General features: G+C 42.9%; 1 protein-coding gene across 1 annotated transcript in view; it reads right to left on the bottom strand.

Annotated features, from left to right (window-relative positions):
* Positions 1-1,109: 1,109 nt before the first annotated feature.
* Positions 1,110-9,831, bottom strand: part of FAM20B (FAM20B glycosaminoglycan xylosylkinase) — a 49,404-nt gene continuing 40,682 nt past the window's right edge. The window contains exons 7-8 of the mRNA XM_074961033.1: positions 8,141-8,200; positions 1,110-6,049 (exon numbers count right to left, since the gene is read on the bottom strand). Coding sequence (XP_074817134.1) covers positions 5,818-6,049; positions 8,141-8,200 — 292 coding nt within the window. The 3' untranslated portion in view covers positions 1,110-5,817. The remainder of the gene's footprint in view (positions 6,050-8,140; positions 8,201-9,831) is intronic.

The raw sequence follows: 9,831 nt of genomic DNA, 5'->3' as shown, positions 1-9,831 counted from the left end.
ATAATTATATGGTAAAAACGAGAAAGTCAGCGACTGTTCAGTAATAGTGGGCTGTGACACTTTGTATTTTTACATCTGATTTTGTAAGTAAGTAGTTTTAAAATGGGGTGAAATGTGGGGTACCCAAGACAAATGAGACTCCTGAAAGGGGTATAGTAGTCTGGAAAGGTTGAGAGCCACTAGCCTAAACAATTGAGGGGGGCGGGACTGGTCAGCAATTTGGAGATTTTCATCTGTAGATGGTTATTCACATGTAGTCCTGACAAATAACTGAGGCCTGGTCTACACTTAAAAAGTTAGATCAACATAGCTATGAAAAATTCAGACCCTTGACCCCTATAGTTAAGCCAACCTAACCCCTAGTGTAGATGTGGCTAGTCTGATGGAAGAAACCTAGCTCCCACCATCTGGGGAAGTGGATTACCTACATCGATGGAAAACCCCTTTCTGTTGCTGTAGGAAGGGTCTACACTTTGTTGCTACAGCAGCATAACTGCAGCACTGTAGCTATGCTACTGTAGTGCCGTAGCGTAGACATGGCCTGAGGATGATAAGCACCTGATTGACAATTGAACTCTCAGTTCAAGCCTACTAGACAGATGTTTCCCATCAGGAAAAAAAAACAGCACCACCAAAAAGTCTGGCTATGTCTGGCTTTGGTACAACTTGTATTTCCTTTAATTTATCAGACACACAAGATGGTCTTCAGGTCTGTAAGCTGAAAAGCTGGTCTCTCTCTCACCAACAAAAGTTGGTCCAATAAAAGATATTCCCTCACCGACCTTGTCTGTCTAGTAGCCTGGGACCAATATGGCTACACCACCACTGCATACACTTAATTTATCAACAGCCAGATGGATACAGCTACACAGCAGCAACACAACAAAAAAACTGAAGGAGTTTTCAAAACAGCCTAAAAACTTTTTTAATTTAAGCTTTGCCAAATACTGAAAAATGGAAAAATTTGAGAAAAGTTTTTACAAAAGAAGTTTAAAGGAAAGGTTATACTTCAACGTAAGGTTTTAATTAGAAAAATCCCTAACAGCTCTTGTAGTTTCTGTGAGTTGCTGAACTAGTGAAAAGCAGCAAGGGTCCTTTCTTTCCCGGGGGTGAGGGGGGAGAGAAACAGGCACCTAAAACAGTGGAGATGGATATAAACAGATACTGTTGTTACACGATGCAAAGGAGCAGAAAGAAGTGGGTGTAAAGTTCAAAGTTGTGAAAATCAGCAGCAGAGTCTGAGTTTGTGTTGGTGCATTTTAGTTTATCGAAAGCAGGCGTCCTTGTCTGCATGCTGACATGGATGTGGCATCACAGGCCAAGTCAAAGGTCCCAAATGCAACCCAGGGTCAACAACTACATTGCATTTGAGAGGGTTCTGATAGGTGCCTGACTCCAGGAATCCCACTGCTGTGGTCCCTGTAGGTCTCACAAGTAGAACATGCTTCCTGTGCATTTCCCTCCAGATCTCCATATAACTCTCAAACATTTAGAATTGTGCATGTCACACTTGTACCTTTGAAAAACTTGATACTGTGGGGTAATCCAGGAAGCTAACTCACGATCTGGCCACACTAAGTCCGAGCCTTGGGGAGACAAGGGACTTTCCTGCCTCTCTCTCTACTTCCTCTCTGAGAAGGGCTTCCAGCCACAATAGGAGTTGCGAGCCAGCCATAAATAGCTGCCAATTTAACGCATGTGTCGCTGACTGCTGTGTGTACTGGTCTACTTATGCAACACAGAACAATTGCTCCTCTCCTGGTGCAGACCCTTGGGGTGCATTTTCTAATGCCAAAACATTTGCATTCGGGAGACCACTTGAACACAGTGCATTCCTTTGATGAGTCCATTGCAGATCCATTTTCTTGGTCATGCCTCTCCTAACCTGAACAGCTATTTTGCAAACACATTCCACCTGGCCCCTCTCTTGAAAATGCACTGCCAGCACCCACTATTGAAGAAACTACCACCAAATATAGTAGCACAACATTGAAAGTTTAAGCCACTGTGTGTTGGGAAACCAGAGCAAGAGAGACTTAAACAATCCATCAATGTTTTATTAAAATTTTTATTCACATAATGCTTCTTTATGCAGAGTCTGACCCTGGGGAACACAAATAGAAAGTCAGGATTGATTTTGTTTTCTCTTCTTACTAACAACCTTCATTTGTGCAGCTGCTCCCCGGGGCAATCCTCTGGCAGCTCCAAGACAGGTGTTTGTTTCCAGCTCCAGCTGCCACAGCAAATAAGTTATCATCTTAATAAATTATTATTTTTTGATTGAAGTTTGTTTGGCAAGACACATTCCAGTTCATTACATGCCGACAGAAGAGCAAATTAGAGTGTTTCCTCCACCCTGTTTGCCGACTCAGGCAGGAGATAAACAACAGTGGGCTAATGAAGCTCAACTTAATTAGTTCTTGATTTCTGCACCGTGACTATTAATACCCCCAGAATGATTATCTTTGTAACACCTGGGGCCAATCACGTACCGCATGTGCATCTTTAGACTGTGACAACTGGAATAAGAGGGCATCATGAAAATCTCAATGACAAAGCCTAGCATCTCTTACAAATGAGGGATGCCAATTTTTAAAGGTACAAGACAGACCCCACTGGCATAAGGATGTAATTTTTATTTCTACTTTGGGGAAGCCTAACTTTAGGTAAGAAACAACACAGTGTTTCTCTCTGTTACCCTCATGTCCAGCCCGGAGCAGGCTCTTCCAAACACCTTCACAGGTAACATGTCATAACATCCCTGTATTTCCTGCTTCCACCCTCCTCCAAAGTTGCCTATTCACCCCTTTTCCATTTATTGTTAACCAAGATGCAGTGCTTTAATTCTCTGACAGTCACAGTGTGGGAAAGCAGGCTAGTAAATCTCAACTCACTGCAAGCTCTGGAAGCCAGAGAGAAAGCAAACTGAAAGCTCTTTACACCAATTTCATTTCATGGCAAGATCATAATTTTAAACAAAAACCCACCACCAAATGCAAATGAGCAACTGTAAATAAAATCCCAAACATATTTGACTCTTCCTGCACCATCAAATGTCATGGCTTATGCGTCAAAACAGAGGGGAAGAAGAGACTTGTGAGATCATGCATGCCACACCATTATTCTTCTCTCCTCCTTGAATAAGTTATCTTCAGTTTCATAGTAAATATTTAATGCCAATGCACACCTACAAAGCTTAATTCTGCTACCCTCACTCATTCCAAATAGTACCTTACTCCACAAGTAGCCCCACTGAAATCAGTAAGACCACCACAGAATAAGGTACTACTTGGGATGAATGAGGGTGGCAGAAGAGGGCTCTCAAAGATGGAGAAAAGAGCCAACACTCCCCAGGCACACTCACAATAAGCTAGTTCATGCTGAAGCATTTCTGCTCTGATGGAAGCCAGGAGGAACGATTCACACATAGTAGGAAAGAACTCACTGACCAAATGAAGTTTGCCTTTGAAGAGCGAATTCAGTGCTTGTGAAACTGGACTGATAGGCACTAGTTTAAAGTCAGGTATACTGCCAACAAGGATTATACAAAATTCTCTCTCAGCTGTCAATGCACTTCAGTCCTTTCCTGTAGCACCTGCTACTATTCCAGTCCTAAGGCTACCTGTGTAGCAGGTTTGTGACATGGATGATGGCCCAGAGGGGAACTAGAACAAGACCAGACTCTTTCACTTATGCTCTAATCATGATGTAAGCCCAGCTCCCGTGAGGTGATAAGCGTCATCAGGCATTAGCCTATTATTAACAGCCTCTACAGTTCCTCAGGACAGGTTGTGTAACACCAATTGCATTTTCAAGGTAATCTCCTCCACTTATACCTGCTAGACTGGCTATGGCAGCAGGTGCATCAGCTAGAACACTGAGTTACTTTTTATTTCCATTCTACCTTGTTGCATTTCAGAAGGATAAACACCTTCAACAGAAAGGACAATCTCCAACTGCCAGCTACACCATGGCAGAGCCAAAGAGATTCTTAAACCTGCAATTAGAACAGATTTAAACAAAGAAATAAACTTAAATCGTAGGAGGCCAGGGAAAGCACAGAAATGGAAATCAACTTGCTGCACTTTGTCTTATATCATCTAAAGTAGCGCGTACAAACGCATTCCCCCAACCCTGCTATTTCTAGGAGGAAGCTTGAGTAAGATTATTCATCCTTTTGTGTACCATATTAGCTACACACATCAAACTGATGCAAGGCCAGTAGATGTGGGAATGTACTGAAAAAATCCTCTTTTGTTTCTGGAGCCATGGATTTAAATAACCAATTTATCATAAAGGATGAGTTTTGTGGCCTCAAGCTAGTCTATAACAGTTTGAAATCTCTGCTAGAGGATGACACAGGACCAACAGAAGAGGAGAGCTACAAATCAAAATTGAGATACATTGACAAATGCACAGGAACCTGTGCATAGCACTCCTCCATCATACCCTCTTATAGACAGCACATATTTTTTATGAGCATCAAGTGAAAAATGCCCCTCAAATTAATACAAGGTAGAATTCCAAGACAACCACCAGAGAATCAGTATATCACAGCATGAATTATAGGGGAGCAGCTGGGAAAAGGAAGGAGGTCAACTGAAGTTGCTCAGTTTAAGAGTTCCACCACAAAAGTCAATGTCTGGTCTTCTACAAAAACAACAGCACCGAGAACTGTGATTGCCATTCAGAGTGGTGGGGAGTAAGCCCTTCAATGCCATAGGCAGAGCAGCCAATACTTTCTGTAATCCTCAGGCTCTTTGTTCACAGCTGTTGGCTATCTGTGTAGGTCAGCAAGAAGCCTGTTCCTCGTTTGTATTACATACTCTGTTCACCCCCATTTATAGGGCCTACTGTAAGAAAAATGATCTGGCTAAGTGGAATCTGCTCTGAGAACAGATTTTATCCTGCTTCTCAGCTATAATACAAAGATAATTTGGTTAATATGGACATAGATTCATGGGGATATCTGCTCTGCTATATTCCCTATGTATTCCACAACAGAAAGTAGTGTTGGTCCATGTAGTAATTTCTTGGGGAACAGATATTAATCATCAGCTATTGGATGGATCTTAGTGCTGTAAAAAAAAAAGCTGGTCGTCATCTCCTCACCTTCCAATTGCATGGATGAATTTTCACTAGCACTTCAGTGATAACATTGAAGCATCATCACATATGAAGCAGATCCCTCTTCCCAGCATCTTATTAACGAGAAGACAGCTGAGCAGCAGACACACCATCTCCCACCCCATTGGTGTTCGCAAGGACATTCTACCCCAGCAGGGGGCACTAAGGGGCACTAAATTATTTTATTTACCACTTCCTCTTTTTTTAAAGGAGGCAATAAAATGCCTAACCAGCTCACAGCTGATTATATACAACTCTGAATTGGACTAAAACCTCACAAGAGCATATTAAGAGTGGGTGGCTGGGGAAAGAGAAAGGGGAGAGGACTGTAATGTTCCATCTCCATTGTCCCCTCTAGAACCAGCCCACATATTACTGTTGAATTCCACTCTCTTTTTCATTAACACCAGCAGTTGTGTTTTCCTAGTGCAACGTCCACTGCCAGCAATGGACACACCACGACGGCGAAGCTGCCACTGTGGCTACAGGGCTGTCCAAGGGTTCCCAAACTCTCCACCTTCTCTAGCAGCTGTCAGCCAAAGATAAAGACCACCACCACCTTTTCCCCTGGCTCAGGAGCTTTTCCATTCATTTCCAGTCCATCCTGGGCACAGCCATTCAGAACCGATTGTGCTGTTTTTCTATCATTTGTTTTTTAAAAAAGGGAGTTTCATCTGTTTTCCATGAAAGTTACAAATGGGAGAGTGTCATCCTGTCTTCCACCAGTACAATGTCTGGACCAAACTGATCTGTGCACTGTTTCACTGTAGCCAGGATGCTCAGGAGCCGCTGGTCCATGGCATCCAAGTGAGGGTCGGAGAGCACTGGTGAGATGGGGTCATGAGACATGGCAGTCTTTAAGGCAGACTTCAGCACTCCATTCTTCAGGTAGTTCAGTCTGTTCCAGGTGGAAACTCGGATGCTGGAAAAGAAAGATGAGCACACATCATACTAGTGCACACAGGATTTCTAGTCTAAGGTCCCATCAACACTACCATACAGCTGCCCCATTGAGGAGTCCAGTTACAACATGGTTATGCCTACACAGATGGGAGCAAATTAGAACTGGGTCTTTCTCCCCTCCCAAATATATTGTAACTAATATAATCAAGACCTAAATTGTTGGTAGCAGGTGAAGGGAAAGTGATCTAATATGTTGCGATTCTTCTAAGAATTGCTCCATGAAAACTCCTGACAGCTGACAGGAAGAGCGGAGCTAGGACAATCTGAAGGCCTCCCAGAGCTGGAGAAGGGAACAGAGTGAGAGGTCTGTCTGCTAACCCAAAACAATGCTTGTAGGGAGCTCAGCATTACTTCCGTCAGAACTTCATCAATCAGTCATGGATGAGAAAAGAGTCAGATGATTAACCTTCCCTACCAAGTCAATGTACATAGCAATGTTCTTTCTACTTTGCCATTTAATCTTTTCACACTATCACATTTGAACTGTTTTCTTCTGGGGAATCTCCGGGGAATCCTCCCATCAAAGTTGCCATGTTGTAGCAATTTGCCAGAGCTGATGTCCTGACTCAGGTAGCTCCCTTTGGCGTGCATCGTTGTCACTGAGTGTTAGGGGAGGGTGGTGTCACCCATGTTACAGGGTACTCCCTATCCCCAGGGGAAGCTGTGAATTCTGCAGTCAAAATAATTGCAACAGATTTTAGCACATTCACATGGCTACCACAGAACATTCTGTTTACAGGCTTCCCTGCCTAGAGGTGTGAGCTGTCCATGGACCACCTGGGCTCAGTGAGAATGAAGACCAGAAGAGCAGGGAGCTGTTCAATCTTCTGCAAAGATGGAAGGGGAACTGCCTCTGGAAACCTCTCCTTTAGGACTGTGTTTGGAGGAACTTGAAGCAGAGGACACAGACTCCAAAGGAGCCACACAAAACAAGAAAAAGAAAACATTTTAAAAAATTACTAGGGAAAGCTAAGGAAATTTTTAATCATTTTTTTAAAGCGTTTCTATTTACTTACTTCACGCTGCTGTTGAAATTTCAGTTTTCTGCAGACTTTAGTGTGCTACAGAAACCAGAGGTGTTACAAAAGAACGTAGGTCAAATGTGCCGTAGTATATAGGGGGCTGCAGTGGCTGTACTTGCAGTCTGAGGAGCTGAGCTTCCATACTCTGCAAAGCTCCTGGTTTCCAGAGACTCTGAAGAATTCAGGAGACAAACTGAACCCTTGAGGGGCAGCTCAAGAAACTCTCAATAGACTGGCCTATTTTAAAAAGTGAAGTGATTTTCATTTCTCCGTTTGCGTTGCCCTGATGTAGCACAGTCATGCAAACTACTGCACCGATTTCCTTTGTTTGTTTTTAGTTTGTTTGGGTTTTTTAAGTGCTCATGCAACATATAGCCTATTTGTTAACTGGACATGAAGAGCAGAGCCCACAAAAGCAAAGAAAGGCTTGTCCCCTCAGGTAAGCATGGGGCCACGGAACCCAGAAATCAACAGATTGCAGGAGACAAAAAAAAGAAAGCAGGATGGGGGTGCAAGTCGCAGGGACAAAATGAGGGATTCATAGTGGGACAGTGAACAGAGAATCCCAGACAACACAATGACTAGCAGTTTTGAAGGCTCAAGTCCTCCATATAACACAAAGCAAGAACCGCACAGGTAGCAGCAGAGCAAGCTCCCACACACTGCCTTGCGATTGTACCACAGCCCTCAGAAGGGACATCAGGAATGAGGGTGGTTTGGTTGCCATGCCTATCCAATCCTTGGCTTCTGTCAGTGAGAGTTCCAATGGTGATGCAAACATCTGTCCAGCAGGAACTGGCCAGAGACCAGCTCATTTCAGAAAAGCCACTGAACAGCTGCAGATGGAAGCTACTTGTCATTACAGATTAAAGGTAAATTTGAACCAGTGACTTAAAAGTGTTCTGTGTATAACCTGCATGTCTCCAGGCTGTCAGAGGGCATCATTGCCATGAATTTCAGTGTGCTCCTGATTTAGATTTGGCAGTTGTGTACAAGTAAACTCAATGGCTTCTCCGGGACTTACTTACATGCAGCACTGATAAAGAGGAGCGAGGATGCTTCTCTCATCCAGGGAGGGGTTTCCAAAACTGAAAAACAAATTAGAAGCAGGTGAGCCAGCTGAACACTCAGCACCCTTTCTGACCTCAGCAGATTCTGTAAGGAATTTGAAATCAATAACCAAACAATTCCATGCTCCAACACCTCAAATCAGTTAAGCTAAAACATTCTCAGCCATGACCAATTAGACATACAACTCCCAACAGTTTCTGTTAATGTACCCAACAAACAGCAGCAGCAGCAGCTTTAGCTTTTATAGCTCTTTACCCTGTCAAGACATCTCCAGGCACTTTAAAAATAAGCTGTGAAGAAATTTAGTGATGTAGCCCACATTGCTGAGCTAAGGGGGAAAACAAATGGGATACCAGTTTAGACAAAGAATGAGAGTATCAGCTTCCTGACATTTCTGGACAGGGAATGAATTGAGGAACAGCCATCTGGTACATACAGATCCCCAAGTTGGCCAACCTCGAGCTGAAGCCCAGGGATATAAAATGCTGATCAATTCCAACCCATCTAAACCTCACAATCACTCTTTCAGCTGGAAAACTGCCAAAAGGACTTCATAGTATATTTTAGACTCCATTTAAATAGATGCCAAATAAACTTGCACAAAAGTTATTTTTCAGTCACTTATAAATTTAATTTAACAATTTCTTCAAAACCTAACAGAAAGCCTGCTCTTTAACACACCATTTACATGCAAAATCTGGAGCTGTTTTATTCATCTGAGTTGCTAAGCATAAAAAAGCCTTAAAACATCAGAGTATTTTTTCACACTCCAGTAACTCAAAAGACAGCTAAAGGGACTTTACTCAAAATGTCAGAAGAAATTCACTTCTGGGGCTGAGATGCCCCCAGAGGAAATTGTTTCAGAAGGGTATGAGCATGTGAACACAGGTAGTTCTAACGAAAGTCCGGACATAACCCATGACTATCACCATCGCTATCCAGTGACTAATATGTAACTCTCTCCCACTCTAATGCCAGGACATTTTAAAAAGCCACCATTTTTGTAGGATCCACCAAAAGCCATGTGAGAGCAGCAGCAATTAACTAATATTCCTAAAGCGGAATACATTCCTGCTGGCATCATGGAAGGAGTCATTGAAGAGGCTGATGCATAAACAGCAATGAAAACTAGATTGAGCCATGTTTATTTCCGACACATTAGAAATACTCACAATAAGAGAAAGGAGCAGGAGAACCCAATACTTAAAAGGGAAGAAAGGCCAAGAGTAACAAGTAGGAAATGGTATTTTCAAGGCTTCTAAGGGTCTGTCTAGATGACAAAAAGGGTGCTTTAAAATCAAGTTAGCTACCAATCATGGTAGTTCGTTGGTAACTCAACCCCAAGATTAAGTCTTCACTAGGTTAGGAAGTATTTTTAACCGGTGTTATCTAACATACTAAGACCATTGTGTAGCAAAGTGATTGAACAGTTGGAGCACCTCATTGGGGCTAAGAGCGGTGCTGCACAGTTTCATCCTTTAGTGGTCTCCGTTCACCTTGTGACTTATCCCTCCAGCTGGGTCACCTATGGTCTCACCCTTTTGAAATAAACCAGCATTTTCACCCAATAGTCCTGTGATAAATGAAGGAGGGTGTGGGGTAGCTCCCTTTTATGGACACCCAGCCAGCCAGTAGCTATAAAATCCCT

This window comes from Natator depressus, chromosome 8 (genome assembly GCF_965152275.1).
Source record: "Natator depressus isolate rNatDep1 chromosome 8, rNatDep2.hap1, whole genome shotgun sequence".
NCBI classification, from domain to species: domain Eukaryota; kingdom Metazoa; phylum Chordata; order Testudines; family Cheloniidae; genus Natator; species Natator depressus.
Note: the sequence above shows the minus strand (reverse complement) of the source record. Positions and strands in the feature narration are given on the sequence as shown.